This window comes from Peromyscus maniculatus, chromosome 13 (genome assembly GCF_049852395.1).
Source record: "Peromyscus maniculatus bairdii isolate BWxNUB_F1_BW_parent chromosome 13, HU_Pman_BW_mat_3.1, whole genome shotgun sequence".
NCBI classification, from domain to species: domain Eukaryota; kingdom Metazoa; phylum Chordata; class Mammalia; order Rodentia; family Cricetidae; genus Peromyscus; species Peromyscus maniculatus.
This window is the reverse complement of record NC_134864.1, coordinates 56,131,697-56,150,543: the sequence shown is the minus strand read 5'-3', so window position 1 is coordinate 56,150,543 and position 18,847 is coordinate 56,131,697. Positions and strand designations below refer to the sequence as shown.

Below are 18,847 nucleotides of genomic sequence, written 5' to 3'. Positions count from 1 at the left end.
CCACTTGAAGTTTATTTGGAAGAGTGGGGAGGATGGCCTGGAGAAAGTGGCTGGTAGACGGAGGGGGAGGAGAGGCTGGAGAAAGTGGCCGGTAGACTGGGCAGGGAGGAGAGGCTGGAGAAAGTGGCTGGTAGACTGGGTGGGGAGGAGAGGCTGGAGAAAGTGGCCTGTAGACTGGGTGGGGAAGAGAGGCTGGAGAAAGTGGCCGGTAGACTGGCTGCCTTCCATTGTCTCACAGCCTCAGCGGCCCCACCACTTTCTGGAAATCTTTTGGTTTTTTACCACAAAGACTACAAAGGAGACGACTCCCATGTATCTTGGTTTAGACAAGAAAATGAGAAAAAACTGGGACGTGTACTCTCTTTGGTAAATGTGTAAATAGCCATGCTGCTGATTCTAGTCAGAAAAACTAATATTGTGGCCTACATATTTGCACTTAGCACTTATGCTGTGACAGTCTCCTATAAAGGTTGTGTGTGCTAAGCAGCCCCAAAATTAAGTCATAAGCTCTTCCAGAACAAGGATTTTCACCTTAGCCTGAAAAATACCTTTCCAAGGTACACACACAAAATATATTCCATAAAGACTATCAGCAGGGCTGGGAAGATGGTCTAACCAATAAAGTGCCTGCCTACAGTGTGAGGACCTGTGTTCTAGCCCCAGTACTCATATAAAAGGAGTCCAATGGCACTCACCTCAGGTCCCAGCACTAGGGAGGCAGAGACAGGAGGATTCCTGAGGCTTGCTGGCCAAACGCTCTAGTTGAATTCATGAGGTCTGGGTTCAGTGAAGTGGTAGACAATGAGGATGACCCTTGCCATTAACATCTGTCCTCCACACACACATGTGTCTGTACACACACACACACACACACACACACACACACACACACACACACGAGATCATTGCTTTTTCAAGAGATGGTTGGCAGACTACCAAATCACAGGCCTGCTTGTCCTCCTGCCTCTAAGGGACCCTTCCCATCAGAAGCACACAACTATTATCAGTCTCCAGGCCAAGTATTTACAGAATCTTTCAGTTCATGCAGTAAATATTTCTTAGTAAAACTATCCAAATGTGAACAAAACTTCAGGTAATTACGGTAGCTGACGTTTTCCTGTGTCCCACCTTGCCATGGTCAGGACAAATCTCTCTTACCTGCCAGTCCCACAGCCGCTTGGACCCAAGTAAACACACAGAGGCTTATATTAATTAAATCTGCTTGGCCATTAGCTCAGGCCTACCACTGACTAGCTCTTACATATAAACTAACCCATAATTCTTATTTATGTTTAGCCATGTGGCTTGGTACCTTTTCTCAGTTCTGCCTGCATATCTTGCTTCCTCTTCTGTGTCTGGCTCTTCCCAGAATTCTCTTCTCTGCTTGTCCCGCCTATACTTCCTGCCTGGCTACTGGCCAAGCAGTATTTTATTTATTAACCAATCAGAGCAACACACATTCACAGCATAGAGAGTGATATCCACAGCAAATTACTAAAGTTAACCCAAAAGGCAAGAGATAGAAAAGGTGGATTTCCCTTCATGGAGGTAGTCCTTGACAACAAATCTCCAGTTTAAATTAAATTTGGAATGACTGAGGATAGAAGGGTTGCCTGTGTGGTAGCACAATGAGGGAGTACTGAAATAAAAGTGGTCTTGGTGGAAGGCACTGGGTTAACATGGAGAACTCCCTTTCAGACACTTCAATGGGACCTTCCCCAAAAAACCTCCCCTGGTGTTGTAAATATGAACAATTGCAGTGTTCGTGGTTCCTATTGTTAGTCCTGAGACTCACGACAAAAAAACCAGCTCCACAATTCTGAGCCAAATTTGAAGCAAACTTTAACTAAAACCAGTTCCCAGTGAATGGCCATGAGACACATGTTATAGGGCTTCTTAAGGGCAAAACCATAAGGACACTGTATTTCCCACGTGGCTTTGTTATTTTCCAAAAACTACAACTCCCGGCATTCCAGGAAGTTACCTGGTCCTCAGGCAAGTGAGGCTTACAGGTTGACTTTGGCTCTTACACTATGCGACAGGGCCTACACCTGCCTGTAGTTTCACCAGACAAAGAAGTTCATTTCATTTCTGAGGACTGAAATTCTCAGCCTGGAGTGTTCCTGCTCTTCGTTTTTAGGAAAGGATTGCCAAAGGCCATGGTACCCAGTGCGGGTTCTGCACTCCAGGCATGGTGATGAGCATCTACGCTCTCCTGAGGAACCATCCAGAACCCTCCACAGAACAGTTAATGGAAACCTTGGGCGGTAAGTGGTGACTTCTTAAATTGTAGGATAAGGAGGCAGCAGGAAGTGGGGATGCTGGAGCATCTCCATGCCCAGAAAGCCAAAGCACGTGACACAGGTCTAGATGCTGATCTTTATGAGCTACACTTCATCAGTGCTGAAAAGTATTCATCCCCACTGAGCAGGAGGGAAGACTGAGGCAACCAGGAGACAGTCAAGTGCATTCCCCATGGAACTGTGACATTCTTGGCAACATATCATCTAAGGGACTTTAGTGTGTTACATATTGGCATGCCATATGCTGACTGAAGTAGTCACTGGGCGTCACTGGTGTAAATACAATGCTATTGAGATGGTGTTTGGAAATATTAAGACGTTGGGGTCTTGCGATTAGGCGACTGGAGCTAGCCTACATGAGCAGCTACCTTGTGGCTTGTTTTTGTTTGTGGCTGGGGCTGTCACATTCATTCCTGGAGTAAAACTGATGCTCAGGAAATCACAGACGCTACGAAATTAAGGAGGAAAATGCGGTGACTCATAAGCATGCATGCCATTGAAATGCCTTGAGACCTCAAAGGTAATTTCTCCTCCTTTGTCCTCGCGAAAAATTTTATTCTCCTCAAGTCTTACATGCGCGTATCATTCTGTCAAGACCCCTTTTAATTTCTCTGTTTTTGCGAATCTGATGAACATCGCCTTCTGTCCTTATGCAAGTCATGGTCTAAACTATTGAATAGAATAAGTCAAGCAGAGCTTTGTGAGAAAATTAATCCACATCATTAACACTGAACTGCTGTTTAATTGTGTCTCGTGCACTGACATTTTCTGTCCTCACTACAGAGGAGCCCAGACTTGTCAAATGCCCTGGGAAATCTCCTCTCACTATGTCTGTGGAATTAAGCAGATCCACTCTAGAATTCTTATCCCAGAAGAAAAGGCTAGCTTTCTTAAGTCCCTCGTCTCCTCTGAGACAACACTGTTTTTAGGCTCTGTCACAAATAACCCCTGTCAGGACAGATCCAGAGATCTGGCCAAGAGTAGAGTCAACCTCACCTAATACCCATCTTTAAAAAATAAAAATAAAAATAAGTAAAAAATAAAAAAAACAGGCCAAGGGTTGGCTGTCTCCAATGTTCTAGAACTACGTTGGCTTATTGTTATGTCTCACAAAGATTGCCGCTCAAAGTTTCACAAGCTCATCCTGCCATGAGACCTAATTCCCTTGATCCATCTGACATCTTGAACAAATTCAAAGAGGCTACAAGTTCTCTTAAAGTCTCCATGTATCTTAGACTTCAAGGCTTTTTGAACAAAGCCCGGCCAATGCTTAGTTACCAGGTATTCCTGTTGTAAGAAACATGTGAGTGATTTGAAGAACAAGACATCCTGCCTTCTCTTGAGCATCTCTTGATGTTGTGAGAAACGTGAGCAGTTATAAGAAGGAGACAGCTGTGCCTTCTCTCAGGCATCTCTTAATGTTACTCGGTTACGGTTGTTCTCTTTTTGATGTGTTGATGATGATGATGATGATGATGATGATGATGATGATGACAGTATTTTCTCCACAACCTGCCTCGGTCTCGTGTCCAGTCGAGCTGACACTGCTCTGTACCACACTTGGCCTTTCATTCTCTGCTTTACCTCATGACGTTCAGCATTTCTTCTCTCCTTTCTGGTTTGGCTGGTCGGGAAGCAACCTGATCACAGCCCTCCTCCCTCAGATCTTGTCACATCCAGTTACATCCTCTACAGCCCCACAGCTGAGTGCTTCCCCTGCTCCTATACCAATGAATCCATCTGTGGTTTCTGACCAGTATGGGGATGGGGCGGGGGGCTCTGTCACTGTGCCGCACTCTTTGAAATTGCCTCTTCACAACTACTGCCCGGAAGAACATTGAGCAGTCTTCACCTTCAGAGATCCTGTCCCCAACACCTGCCATTGTCATATCATAGTCTTTGTGGTTAGTTTGACAGCCTTGCTGGACACTGGTTTCTCTTTCATGACCCTCAAAAAGTCTTTACCCTAGACCCCCCCCCCCCGCTTTTTTTAGCAGAGGTGAAACCGCTCAAACTTGGGTCACTAAAGGATGCTTTCTCAGCGGTGGCTTCTTCTGTTACAGCTTCTCCAAAAAAGGTTCTGTCCATACCTTGCATTGGGTCAGGTGACCTGGGTGGTCCTTCCCCTCTAGCAGCCAGATGCGGGCCCAACTAGTAGGAAGGTGCTGGCAGTATGAAGGGTTTCCACATAAGGGCTGCAGGGGCTCTGAAAGGAAATAGTCAGGCAGAGCCTTGAGTCAAAGGGGAAGCCGGGTTCGTCAGGAAAGGAGTCTTGACATTTTGCTGAAATCTGAGGGGCTACAAGCAGATTTCAAAAGTCACAGGCAGCTAAGAATCAGAGAATCGGGGTTAAAATAGCAAGTTAGGGAAGGGAACAGTAAACCAGGACAATCGCCTGTAGGAAGCAGCGTGGCCTGGGATGTGCTACGGAGCCCGCGGCCTGTGTCTCTCAATAAGTTGTCACCCTAATGGTCTCGATACCCTTCCTTCAGAGAACTTGGATTTCCTCTCAAATACGTACTTGATGATCCTAGGTCCTGCCGCCTTGGTTAGTTTTTATTCTGTAACATTGCCACGTGTTTTACCGAGTCTCATCTCTCCAGGCTTTAGAGGTTCCTGCTAGACCCCCAAAGTCTCATTGCACCAAGACAGAAGTGATTCTTTGTATGCCTTCAGTCTGTGCTCTTACATCTAGGACTGCCACAACAGCTAACTTCTGGAATGCTTTCTGTCCTCTGTATCATTCCATGAGACGTACTACATGTCAGTTATGCAGAAGAGGAAGTTGAGGTACAAAATGATGCAGTTACTGCCCCAGACCTTAAACCTAGCCAGGGGGAGAGTCCGCTTTTGAACCTGGGTGATTGATGTAGACCCCACGCCTTTATCGCCTTGTCTGAATTTGTTTACAGGACTGTTTTTTTTCTTATTATTTTCTCTAGAAAAATGACAGAGACTCCTCTACTCACTTCATACATTTGAGTAAAATTTATGTATGTTTCGAGTCATCTCTCTTCCTAATGCAGTCCCTGTCCTTTTGTAAGCATTAACAACTGCCTGCTCTGTGGTGGGCAGTGTGCCTGTCTGTGGGCCTTGACCTTGGGGACAATGCTTTGTCACAAGGACTTCTGATGCCGATTGTTGTTTTGAAGGAGTCTGTGAAAACGTTGTGTAAAATGCAGAACAGAACAGAAATGCCATCATAGTCTCAGAGTCTATGATCTCACTTGATAACAGGGAGAGCCAGTGGTCGAAAGAGACTTGGCAAGGTGAGATGGCCCCTCTGTGTCGGGGTCAGTCCCTCTGATAGTATGAGATTATTAACACCACCTACTGGTCCTCAAGAGCTTGCAAGGGTCTGCGATTTCACCCTGCTTGCGGGCTAACAAGTTATCCTGCCGCTGTTGTGGGATGCTGGTGGAGATGTGAGATTCTCCAGCTGGGTCAGTGACTCAACAGAGTCAGCATGGCTGGAGCAGCGGGTCCTGGGTCCCAGATCCCACAAGGCAGTTCCGATAGAGCCAGTAACCCCCGTGGGTGTGATAGGTCATGTTACAAGGAAGAACCCTGGATTTAGGAACTCAAGTCTTATCTAGAGGAGCGCCCTCTAGAAGGTGGCATAGAAGTTCTCGTTTCTGTAATGAGACCCTGTGCTTACTTTCTCTACACAAGTATCCTGGAAAACGATCTGGATCCAAGCAGTGAATATTCACAAGCTATGCACATCTCTGGCATGTGAGTTGTGTCCCTTACAGTGGCATTTTCTGTCCTTTCCTTTCACCGAGTTTCTGTTCTGTACCTCTCTTGAGAGTGTACCCCGTAAATAGGTCCCGAGTAACTCCTAATAATATGTGTGAAATCCAGAAAGATTCCTTTTAAATGATTGGCAAGGGAGGTAATATAAAGAGAGAGTCGGTATGAATGAGGGAGCTACAGCAAGCCCAGAGAAATGGCCTTGGAGTTGAAACCGTGTCTTTCATTCCCCCAGGTAATTTATGCCGCTGCACTGGATACAGACCCATTGTGGAGAGCATGAAAAGTCTCAGCCCCGTGAGTGTGAAATGACTGATGGCCGCTGAGCCACCATTATGCCCACCCCCATACTGGCTCCTTCCAAACCTCCCCGACACACATGCCAGATGGGTTTCAAGGAAAGTACAATTCTGTGTTTTAAAGAAAAATGATTTTCTGTTTTCGCCCATCTCAGTAAGCGTAACTGGGTGTTTTTTTCAGAAATACAGACAGGTAGCACCGTAATAGCTCTTTTTCTGAAGGTGAAGTTTGGAAATGGCGTATTCTTAGTGAAAATGGATTAGGCCGTTCTAACATCTTGCTTCATGATGAAGAAAAACTGATAAAAGTCTGTTTTTCAGACTGTCACTTCCACAGCACTTTTGGTTGAGACATAGCCCAAGTGAAGCGTTTCCATCAAGTGAATGCCCCTCTTTGCTCTGATTGTGATTCTGTCTGAGATTAATCCTGATGGGAGATGGGGAAGAGAGGAGAAGCTGTCTCCATCATTCACGTTAGGTGGACTCAATTGAATGTGAGATCTGCAACATCCACAAAGCATCAGTCCGGGACTCCCTCTGCCCTCGCCATCTGCAGACCTCTCCAAAGCAGGCACCACATGCTTCCCACAGCCCCTTAGAGCAACCCTGATGTGAGACATGCAGGGCTTCCCACACCAGTCTTCCAACCCTCCAGATGCTCACAGGGTACTCTGCTTTAACCTAGTAGTGTGACACTAACTACTCAGAGTTAGTGTCACACTTGACAAGTTAAGGGCTCACAAGACTGATTTCATCTTATCAAATGCCGGACTGGGCCTTTGGTATTTCTGATCCGCTAGCTAAAAATTAGTAGTTCCTAGGACTTCCTTCCCTCCTCAACTTCAATAATTTGCCATAACTCAGGAAACACTGCTTATTCTTGCTGGGTTGCTTTAAAATCTGTTATAAAGGGAACAGGTGAATAGCTAGATGAACTGGTACAGCAGAGAACATCTAGAAAGGATGTCCAGTCAGTGGATTTGAGGTCTATCATGTTCCTAGCATGGGGTGCTTCATCAACCCAAAGGCTCATAAATTCTCTGGTTCAAATGTTTTTTTTGTATGTTTTAAATTTATACAGGGTGTGAATACATGTATGTGGAGGTCAGAGAGCAACTTGTTAAGTTGGTTCTCTCTCTCTTTTTTTATTTGTTTGTTTGTTTGTTTTTTCAAGACAGGGTTTCTCTGTGTTGTTTTGGTGCCTGTCCTGGATCTCACTCTGTAGACCAAACTGGCCTCGAACTCACAGAGATCCGCCTGGCTCTGCCTCCCGAGTGCTGGGATTAAAGGCCATGTGCCACCGCCATCCGGCCTTGTTTCTCTCTTTCTACTCTTAGCCAAGTTCCAGGGTTTTGAACTGAGAAAGCACTTTACACACTGATTCACCTCACAGCCCCAGACGTTCTTGTAACTGTACAGTTGCACACATCTGCAATTCCAGCACCCAGGAGGTGGACTAAGACAGAATAATTGCAAATTCAAGACCAGTCTGGGCTACATAGCGAGTTCAGGGATGGTGTAAGCTGCAAAGTAAGACCTTGTCTCATCTCAAAAATAAATAAATAAAATGTTTTTAAAAGCACTCAATCTCCAGCCCCATTAACCCCCAGGCTGGTCCACTCACTGAGCCAGGTTGGTGGGCTGCAAATTAAAACCCATTAATAACAGGATCTTTCTGCCAATTGGCTCCATCCTAAGGCTATTCAGGAGTAGTCAGAGCAAAAGGAAGGAGTTGTCAGTGATCCCTGCATCTTGGTGAGAACCCAGAAAATGTTGTTATGATTTCATAAGCTCCAGGTCCTCCATATCTCCCTCTCCTCCCTTGGACAACCTGCCCCCCCACCTTCTCTCAGGAGAGGTTCATTGAAAACTAAAGGTTTTAATACATGTTGAGCAATGGGCATAAGCCTAGACTAGGAGAGACAATGGGGAAATTGCAGCTACTATTAATAATTAGAACATAAAGTTATGCTGAACAACCGTAAACTAACTTCATATCAGAATGCATAGCTCCAAATCCTGATTCCACAATTCTCTAGCTACACAATTTGATAAATCACATAACTTTCCTAAGCCCTTGTTTTCTTGTCCGTGAAGTGGAATCGTGATTAAAAGAATTAAAACATAACATGTCCACAAAACACAAAACGTCATGCGGAGCACAGACTGTTAGCTCAACCAAACCTAGACCACAACCTACACAGTTTACCACTTCCACCACCTCTGTGTCTGAGTCCATTTTATATTCCTGGACCAGAATACCACACACTGGATCAATTCTAATGACCAGAAATCCATTGGTCACAGTTCTAGAAGTTCATACATTCACGATCAGGGGGTTCCATCAAGCAAGGACTCTCTTGCTGTGTTATAACTTGGCAGAAGACACTGCAATTGTGGAAGAGAGTTGAGGGTAAAAGAGAGCCAAATGTGATATTTTGTTTGTGCTCTAACAAATAAAGCTGCCTGGAGATCAGAGAGCAGAGCTAGCCACTAGAGCCCAGGCGGTGGTGGCACACACCTTTAATCCCAGCACTTGGGATCTCATGCCTTTGATCCCTGTACTTGGGAGGCACATGCCTTTGATCTCACTACTTGGGAGGAGGAAACAGGAAGTGATATGGCTAGGCAGAGAGAGGAAGTGTCAAGGCGGGGTGGAGACAGGAGCTCGGCCCTTTCAGTCTGAGGATTCCCTGGCTGGCTGCTAGGGGTCCTAGACTGTCCTTTAAATAGAAATCTTCTCTGGCTGTAGTGGCATTAGTCCATTCTTGAGTGGAAACTCCTTCTAACACAAACACAATGGCTCTTAAGTTTCAGTATGCGTTCTGGAGGGACACACATTGCAAGCATCCCATCCCATCATCATCATAACCATCCTTACCCCTGGATTCATACAACTCTATGACTCTCTGATTTAACCATTAATCTTGTCTTCTACAGAGTTCATCTTGCTGCCGGATGAATGGGAACGGGAAATGTTGCTTGGATGAAGAAGAAAATGAGCCGGCGAAGAAAACCAGTGTGAGTCTCCCTTTCCTTCCCTCGAGTCCCTCCATCTTCTTTTATTTGCCCTCAGTGCATCCCGCCCACACGAGTCAGAGGGTTTCGTGTGCTGGGAAAGAGCAGAGGCTCCCAAAACAACTGTCTTACTTCTGGCCTTTCCACCCTTTCTGTTCATTGGCCTCTGGTCACCGTCAACAGGAGTCCACCTGAAAGAAAAGAGTCTTCTGAACAGGGCTGTGATGAATAGTAAAGATGGCCCCAGTGTGGGGCTGGCTTTGGGAAGACAGGACCTGGCTCAAAGCCAGCTCAGTGGCTTCTTCAGTATAACCGGGTGACCACTGAAGGAAGTTTGGAGTGGAGCACATTTGCTCATAAAGTTGAATGACACACAGCCGTTGTATATTAAATGTCTGATTTCCCTAATGACTGAGGTCCAGAATCTCCCTTTCAGCCAGTTGTGGCAAGCAATGGAATTTGTGTGTTGAGGGCATTAGATTTGGCTTTTATACTTTCTGACTGAGCAATTTCATTGCCAGAAATCCACTCCAGGAAAATAATTAAAAGTAAGTCACATATTTACTATGAAAAAAGATGTGCACCTCAGGGTTATGTGTAATAAGGGTTGGTGCTAACCTGAATGTCTAGCAACAGGGGATCACTTAAGACTGTCTTGACATAACTGCTTAATTGGAACTTACACTAACCTGGAATCTTCTTCTGTAACCTTTAAAGAATTTAAACATAAAAATGGCTTATCTAAAGTGAAGCAATTTGAGATTTGAGAATTTGGCACCGTTAATGATTACCAGCATATGCAATATAAATACATATATGCAAAGTGAGATTAGGAATGGAAAAAATAGACATAATGACAGGAGTGGTTACATCTACACCATGCTATTACGAAGCTGTTTTATTTCTGTAGACTTTTCAGCAGTTCAACATGATTTTATTATAATTGCACACACACAAACATGTTTAAACAAAGTGAGATTCCTGTGGATATTACAGTAGTTACATTAAAAACACCACTTCCTCTAAAGTCAAGTTCACTTGATTTCTAGTCTAGAGAGAAAGGAGAGGAAGGCATTTGAAAGAATAGCGTAGGCTCTTTAGCCCACAGCCACCAAATATCCCTGCGTGAATGACAGGGGGTCAGGCCCGTCACCGGTATCTGCAGGCCCAAAGCAGAAACATTGAGGAGACGAGCCCAGTCCTCATCTCTCTGTGCCCAGCTCTGTCCCACACGGCTGGCATCACAGACCGAACACCCAGCTCATGTGTCCCAGTCCCACCCACTCCCAGTCTCTTCCCTCAGCCCCCGCTCAGGCATCTCTCAGTGAGGAGGAGCGTGGAGCGGAGAAGCCTACAGGGGTCCTGGGAAGTGGACTGGGGGCTTCTGGGTGGAAGAACCCTGAGGTCATGGTACCAAAAGCCTATGGCTAGCAGGTAGTGGGGTGCTGGCTGCAGGTGGAATGTTCCCTAACTCTGGGATCTCCTTGCACCCTGTGGGAGGGACTTGGTGAGAGAGGGCCAGACTGGGGACTCAGTGGCCAGTAGCCCGAGGGCAGATGGGGATGGACTTCTTGAAGCTGCGTTTGCTGTTTCCCATACAGGTAAGATATATAAATCAGGGCACACTGCACGGTGTCAGCTCCGACCGCTGTGACTCGACAGGGAATCCCTTTTCTCTTGGTGGCGTGATCCTAGCAATAGCAGATACTTTCATTCCGATCTCAAGTAGTCATGTCAACTCTCAAATCACACACTGCACGCGCAGTAAGATTATGTGTGTTATAGAACGGCCACTAAGGGGTTAATGGAGGAGGGGCTACAGACTTGGGGAGTGGGCTTATTGAAGACCGCAGCTAATACAGATGCAAAGAGCCGTTGCAGGGGAGTTATTAAGAACCCCATGAGAGAGCATCTGGAGGCAGAGCCAAGCCGGGCTCAAGGCAAGCCGAGGCCAGGCAGAGGGACTGGTGCCAAATTCGGTGACCTCAGGAGAGGGCCAGTCAGGCAGTGGGCACGCTAATGAGCTGGAACTCAGGGGACCATCAGGATCCCTCTGCCTGTCGGTGTCTTGTTGCACACACATGGGGTGGCCAGATCAGGGAGGCCCTCGATGGCCACGACAGAGCCTTCATTTCAGGGGACCCAGGTGAGGGGTTATGCTCTTTGCTGGTCTAGAGTGTTTGATGAATTCTCCGGCCTGGCTTTGCTGATGTGGTTTTAATTTGTCACACGCTCCCAATCTTCCCCAGCGGGCATCTTGTCTTGCCTGAATAAGCTGGCACACCATGTCCCCTGGTTTGTTGCTGGGCAGGGGGTGCTGTCTGCTTGCACACACAAGATACAGTGTCATCCTGTCTCTGTGCTTGCACTCAAAATGGAGTCAACTTAGGGCAAGGCACAACCTGAAAGCCCCTGCCCTCCCTTCCCCTTCCCTCCCCTTCTCTGCCCTTCTCTGCCCTCCCCTGCCCTCCTCCGCCCTCTGGCCACTGTCCTTATGTCCTAGTCCCCAGTCCAGGCTTTTCAAACAAACGATAGTTACTACATGGCTGCCGAGAACCATGTACCAACCTTTGCCACAAAGACTAAAACTTTTTTTTCCCTCTTCAGATTTACCCCAAATTGTATGAAAAAGAAGAATTTCAGCCTTTGGATCCAACTCAGGAGCTTATATTCCCACCTGAGCTAACGGTTTGTTCTCCCCCTGCCTTACTTGATGGTGCTCGTGAGAGAATGAACAGTCCCATCATCAGCTCCTCCCCACCGGCGTCTCCGCCCATATTTGCTCCCCTGGGTGACTTTGTATTGTGTGGCCCTCCAGAGTCACAAACGCATATTTTTTTTTAATTTATTTTTGCCTGTGGACAGGCTCCATCTTGTCTCTGATCTTTTCTCATACTCCATGTCCAGGGCAAATGCATTCTGGTACCCAATACCCATAAAGATCCATAGGAAATTCAGGCTAAGACTAGGAGCAGGCATGGGCAGATCTGGGCCCCTGCTTCAGTAACCATCAGCTCCATGCTGGTACAAGGCTCTGAGCTGCCTCCCTTACATTGTCCAATCACTTCTCTAGGCATCCCGTGGACTCCTTTCTATTTTCTGTTTCTCAAGCTTCTATTAGGAGAGCCCCAAGTATCCAGCCCCAGGCTGGACACCCCTGATGTGGAAAGGACAAACTGCCTCTTCCTGAGGACAGTCCTGCTGATGTGGGCAGTGTCCCCTCCCTTCCCCCAGGGGATATTTATTCTCCTGCAATGGGGCGCTTGTCTCTGCTGCCTTGTGTGCAAGAGAATGGCCGAGGACCGGCACTCTACACAGTTCTTGGCCTTTTGTTTGTTTTTTGTTTTTTGTGGGTTTTTTTTTTGGGGGGGGGGTTGGTTTGGTTTGGCTTGGTTCCAGTGCCACATACATCTTTAAGAGTGACAACCCAGCACGTTTTTGTTATGTGGGTTATAGCTATTGACAGATACAGTGTGTGAAATTCAAGTGGAAATATTTTAATTATTCAATTCATTTCCTTATAAGTAGCCAGAGCAAACGTTTTAAAATATTTATTTATGTGTCTGGGTGTTTTGCCTAAATGTAGTATCTGCACACCACATGTGTGCAATGCCCATGGAAGCCAGAAGAGGGCATCAGATCTTCTGGAACTGGAATTATGGATGGTTCACTGCTGTGTGGGTGCTGGGAACCAAATTCAGTAACAAGAGTGGCATTGTTTCCAGACGGTTGTACAACTCTCTAACTCTGGCTTAAGAGAAAGCAGCTGGGTTCACATACAGCTGCAGATAGGTGTGAGGACACACACCACGGAGCAGTTTTACACTCAGGCATACACTCCTCAGACAATGGGAAGGAAGAAAGCAAATCGTATACATTGTTCTTCACTATAAAACAGTTTTGACTTTGGAACCCCCAAAGTGTGTTCTGGGGGGACTGCCAGAAGTGATTGGACTCTACTTTGAGAAGTGCTGGCTTTACCTGAGAGCATATGACACATTTCAGTAATCAGAGTTTTCCCACATGCCCAGGAACTCTTCTGTCCATCATCCTTCCCCACTCAATACGTAGACACTTAGCTAAATGCAACATTTACAGTGATAAAGAAGTTTTCATTTAATCAGTCCGCCTTTAGTGACAGCTTGTTTCCAGCGGCCTTCTGCCAGGATTCCTGTACGACAAAATTATTCAGTGAGATGACCCATTAAAACATGGAAATTATACCAAAAGACCTTCCCCATGGATGCTCCGGCAAAGAGCAAGCATGTTTTCATAAAATTTGTTTGCCAGGATATCATCAAAGTTCATTTGAAACAAATTAAGCAATTCGATTCCTGCTTGAGAAACGGTTGCCTTGTTTAATATTAACTGGCAGAGACTGTTGAAACCATGCTTCTTCTAAATGCCCACAACTTTGGTTTCAGAGGGCACCAGGCAAGGACCCTGGTGCTCTGGAGTTCACATCCTCTTCCCGGTAACAATCCATGTCACCTTGACCAGGCCATGTCTCTGATTGGCTCCTTGTTGTATTTTTTCCTTTGGTAAAGCTGTATGAGTCGTTAGCATACTTATGCTTTCTTTCCTGCACACTGAAAAATAAAGCCAAATGTGATTTGACTTAGTAGGGTAGAAATTATTTTAGGTAGAAAATATGAGCATATTAAATGATTCCTGTATCAAATCAAAACAGAGGGCACAGGAAGTCCACGAGAGGAGAGAAGGGAAGGAAACCAAAATTAAAAGTCTGCTTGACTAAGCATGAAATTATCTTCATGAATATTTATCTCACGCTCGTTCACGTTAATGTATTACTACCTATCACAGCCATTTGTTTTAGAGAAATTGATGGCAGGAAAACCTAAGGAAATTCTGCTGTTAACAACTGAGAAAAACCCACCGGTAGCGTTGAAGCTCTCCGTCTTGCTTAGGAAGCCATAAACATCAATGGAAGGTCCCACTGGCTTCAATAAGCTGCATGTTTTCTGTTTTCACTGGTTTGTTGTGGTTGGGGGGGGGGCGTTGCTTTTTGTTGTTCAGCAAAACAGCTTTACCCCGTATTTCAGTGACCACTGAGAGCCCAATGACATTCATACATCATCCTTAGTTTTCACACACATCAAGCCAGACAGAGAGAGAGAGGATCCAGAGTTTTCCTAAATTGATCTGGGTACTCAGTAGCCAGGCTGATTTAGAACCTGAGTCTCCTGTCTCCTGGTACATTCATCATGTTTCTCTGCCTGGTAATATCACGTAGCCCTCAGCCCATATGTGCTTAAGTCTCTGGTGACAGTCTGTCGTCATCGATAGTTTGGTTTACAGTCATTTCTTTGGTTGGGAAATTGACATAAGATTGTGTATGTAAGAGTCTTGTTTGTTTATGTTAAGACTTCATTAAAGTCTACTTCATTTTTTTAAGCTGTAAGAGATGAGAAAAATATTCAAAGGAATTAATTTAGTTATGAATTTAGACATAAAATACCTGCCTTTGTTTTGTGATCCTCGGTTCCTGCCTGTTCAGTTGCGAGCTGTGAAGACATCTATGTGTGCTCTGTCACTAACATCATCATTGTCTAAATTTAAATACTGCAGAGGATGGCAGAGGATCCCCAAAAGAGAGCTCTGACTTTTTGTGGGGAGAGGACTACCTGGATTGCCCCGGGAACCTTAAAAGACCTCCTGGACCTGAAAATGAAGTACCCCAGCGCTCCACTCATGATGGGCAACACCTCTCTCGGTGGGTAGCAGAGAAGCAGTTCCCCCTGCTCTGTTGAGACCCAAACTGCTGCAGGAGGAGAGAGCTGTGGCACTGGGTCATCAAGCAGACTCTCATCTGGCGACAGGCTTCCTTCTCTGACCCAGCTGATGGCCGGCTTGCTACGCGGCACATCGGCCTCTCATTCCAGCTACAGAGTGTGATTAGATTGCAGGGAACAGGGAGATGTTAAGGTTTTGTTTCTTCTGGCACCAACAAATAGTAAAACAGATCTTTCTCTTCCTGAGTTTCAGAGGATGAAATCTATAGGTGGTCCGTCTCAGCCCAAGTAAGGAGAAACCACTGAGAAGGGAAATAGGCTTCCTTTGCCATGATTTTTATTTCATTTTAATGAGTTCTAGGTCAGAGTTTTATTTACAAAGTGAAATTAAATGAAATCTAGCTGGTGTGTTCCTTCCCCTCCTCTTCCTCTTCTTCCTCCTCCCCTCCTCTTCCTCCTTCTCCTCCTTCTCGTTCTCCCCCTCCTCCTCCTCTTCTTCATCTTCCACCTCTTCCTCTTCCTCCTCTTTTTTTTTTAAGACTTTTTTTTTTTTAAGATTTATTTTATTTATTAAGTATACAGTGTTCTGACTGCAGGCCAGAAGAGGGCACCAGACCTCATTACAGATGGTTGTGAGCCACCATGTGGTTGCTGGGAATTGAACTCAGGACCTCTGGAAGAGCTGCCAGTGTTCTTAACCTCTGAGTCATCTCTCCAGCCCCTCCTCTTCCTCCTCTTATTCCTCCTCTTCTTCTTCATCTTCCTCTTCCTCCTCTCCTTTCCCCTCTTCCTCCTCCTCCTCCTCTTCCTCCTCCTCGCACTGGGGAAGGAACCCGAGGGATCACCAGGTTAGACAAGTGCTCTACTACTAAGCAATATCCTCAGCCGACTTCACCCTTTAAAACTTTGGTGCAGAGGCTCGCTGGGTTCCCTGCCTCCTGAGCCTCCAGGATTACAGGCATGCGTCACCAGGCCCTGCATGCATGGTTTTATTCCCAGTTATGATCATTCTTCTCTCTTTCAGGGCTTGATATGAAGTTCAAAGAAGTTTCCTACCCAATTATCATCTCTCCTGCCAGGGTCTTGGAATTACACATCGTGACCAATACAAAGGAAGGTATGTTCTCATCTGTTCTAACAAGGTCCATGTGTGGCCAATGGCTTGGCTGGAGAAGGCAAAGGTTGTTTGACTTGACACTAAGGAGGTCACAGGCACACTTGGCACCACGACTGATCCTTTGTACAGAACATCTTCTAAATTTAGAAAATCCTGAAAAAAAGTTTGCACATCTTGTCTTGAGATTCAACTTTTTCTGCAGAGAACTGGGCCTCAGATAATGTTGGTTAGTTTTTGAGACAGAGTTTCCCTGTGCAGCCCTGGCTGTCCTGGAACTCACTTGGTAGCCTAGGCTGGCCTCAAACTCACAGAGCTCTGCCTGCCTCTGCCTCCCAAGTGCTGGGATTAAAGGTGTATGCCACCACTGCCTGGCTTCACTCTGCTACTTCTAAGGTCCCAGCTCCTCAAAGAGACTCCTCCTTGTTGTCTTCTCTCTGGTAGCTGAGGAAATAGTTACCTGGTCTCTGGTAGGTAGCGCACAGCATTTTCCCAGGCAGCCCTCAGCTGGTCTTTCTCCATCGAAGCAGAACCGGTTCCAGTGAAAGCCGCACAGCTATCCAGCAAGGCTCGATGCGGCTCTTCTCACAACATAGAATTTGATTCTGTGAGAAGCACAAGCAGAATAAAGCCACTTCTAAACATTCCTTTTTTAATTAGTTTTCAAGTTATTTGGTTTCTCCCCTGATGCCAGACGCAGAGCTGTGAGCCGGCAAATCAAGTCTCCCGAGGAAGACGTGGTTTCTTCCCTAGGTGTCAAAGACACAATCAGCAGATGTGTCAGGAAATCATCAGAGGAGGATCTAATGACTGTGCCACTCATCATTTAGAGTTCCTTTTATTGTCGGTGGAATCTTCTTCCACAGCTAAGAGACGCTTTCAAAATGGTGCTATTTTAGGATCATGACAGTTTGGGTGCTTTTTAAACTTTAATTAAAGAGAGTCTGGGATTTTTTTTTAAGGAAGGAAAAATACAAAAGTAAGTAAACATTGAAGTGCTCTCACGATTGAGAACACACGTGTCCGTGTTCTTCTCCACACCTTGTGTGTTCTCTATTAACAAATATGTTTAAGGAGAGAAAGGATTTTTTTTCTTAATGTTGCTTTTTGAACCAGGCTTGGTAGCTCATGTCTGTAATTTCAGCATCTGAGAGACTGAAGTGGGAGTGTTTCCATGAACTTGAGGCCAGGCTGGGCTATATAGTGAATTCCACGACAGCCTCCTGGGCTGCAAAGTAGCTCTCTCTCTCTCTCTCTCTCTCTCTCTCTCTCTCTCTCTCTCTCTCTCTCTCTCTCTCTCTCTCTCTCTCTCTTTCTCTCCCCCCGTCTCCCTCCCTCCCTCCCTCCCTCTCCCTCCCTCCCTCTCTCTCTCCCTCTCTCTCTCTCTCTCTCTCTCTCTCTCTCTCTCTCTCTCTCTCTCTCTCACACACACACACACACACACACACACACACACACACACACGCTGCTTTTCATCTTGTGCAGGAAAGCATGTGCTGTGCTGAGGAAACTCCTACCTAACCCATGTGTTCCCAGCAGGCCTTGTCCTCAGAGCAACTGGGAAACTGCGGACCACACACAGAGGCATACACACACAAGTCTGTCAGGGTTGCTGTCTTCACCGATGGCTTCGGTGCCGCTCAGTCACATCACAGCTCTGACTCTGAGGGCTTAATTATTTCTCTCGGTCTTCATCTTGCCAATGAACAGATCCTCATGGAGTAAGCGCTCTTTCAACATCCACTGAGTTGTAAATAAGTCCGTGCTTTGTAATCTCCGATGACAGAGATCTCTGTTTAGTCAATGATAAATCGCAGCCCAGTGAAGACAGGTCAAGTAAGTTGGCATCCTGAGGTCAATGAGGGACGAAAAGCCACGGAGAAGAGTCGAGAGGTGGCTAGGTGAACAAATACTGTCTTTCTAGATGAATCTTTGGCCTCTTGAGCTGGACTGTTTGTTCTCAGTTAACCTGTTGGACAAACAAAACAATACCTTACTGACCGGTATTCTGCCCTGAGATGAAGTGCCAGCCACACCTATTCACACCATGAGGCAGGCACGCCTTCCTTTCTCAGATGAGGCAGGCAAGCTTTGTTCGGCCATACCCAGCTTCCTGCTGGTTATTCTTGCCACAGTCCTTTTATTCAGCTTGCCAAAACTAAATCACGAGCTCCCCCTGCTGAGTGTGTGCTGATAAAACCGACCCTAAAACACTTGCATTCTTAGACACGTAAGCAGTTACAAATTACAGTTTTTTCCTATGGAAAGTGGGTGACTCTGACACAGAGTGAAGCACGATGTAATGTACAAAGCAGAGATGCACCTGCTGCACATTTCTGGTTCCTGAGATTTTCTGAGCATGGCTGCTGGTAGGTAACACTTCACAAGGACCAGAAGCGTCACCAGGAGGTGCTTGCGAACACCTCTTTCCACATCTTCCTTTATCACTTATCATAGCTGATATTACATTACTTATGATTTGCCTAGTTATCTCTTTCCCTATTGAGCACTGACTTAAGAGGAGACCTTATCTGTATTCTTTGTCCAAGGTGTTGCACACAGTAGGTGCTTAGAAACAGTTAATGAATGAAGCAGGTCAGAATTTAT

At 45.9% G+C, this 18,847-nt stretch overlaps 1 protein-coding gene across 5 annotated transcripts in view; it reads left to right on the top strand.

Moving 5' to 3' along the window:
* LOC102906998 (aldehyde oxidase 3) overlaps nucleotides 1–18,847 on the top strand; it is a 91,863-nt gene that overhangs the window by 8,356 nt on the left and 64,660 nt on the right. For 3 of the 5 annotated variants that reach the window (XM_076550497.1, XM_076550500.1, XM_076550501.1), the window contains 6 exons: nucleotides 2,141–2,267; nucleotides 6,292–6,353; nucleotides 9,296–9,376; nucleotides 11,981–12,061; nucleotides 14,963–15,107; nucleotides 16,151–16,243. In XM_076550497.1, coding sequence (XP_076406612.1) covers nucleotides 2,141–2,267; nucleotides 6,292–6,353; nucleotides 9,296–9,376; nucleotides 11,981–12,061; nucleotides 14,963–15,107; nucleotides 16,151–16,243 — 589 coding nt within the window. Of the gene's footprint in view, nucleotides 1–2,140; nucleotides 2,268–6,291; nucleotides 6,354–9,295; nucleotides 9,377–11,980; nucleotides 12,062–14,962; nucleotides 15,108–16,150; nucleotides 16,244–18,847 lie in introns of those variants that run through there. The other 2 variants (XM_076550502.1, XM_076550499.1) reach the window with 2 other exon arrangements.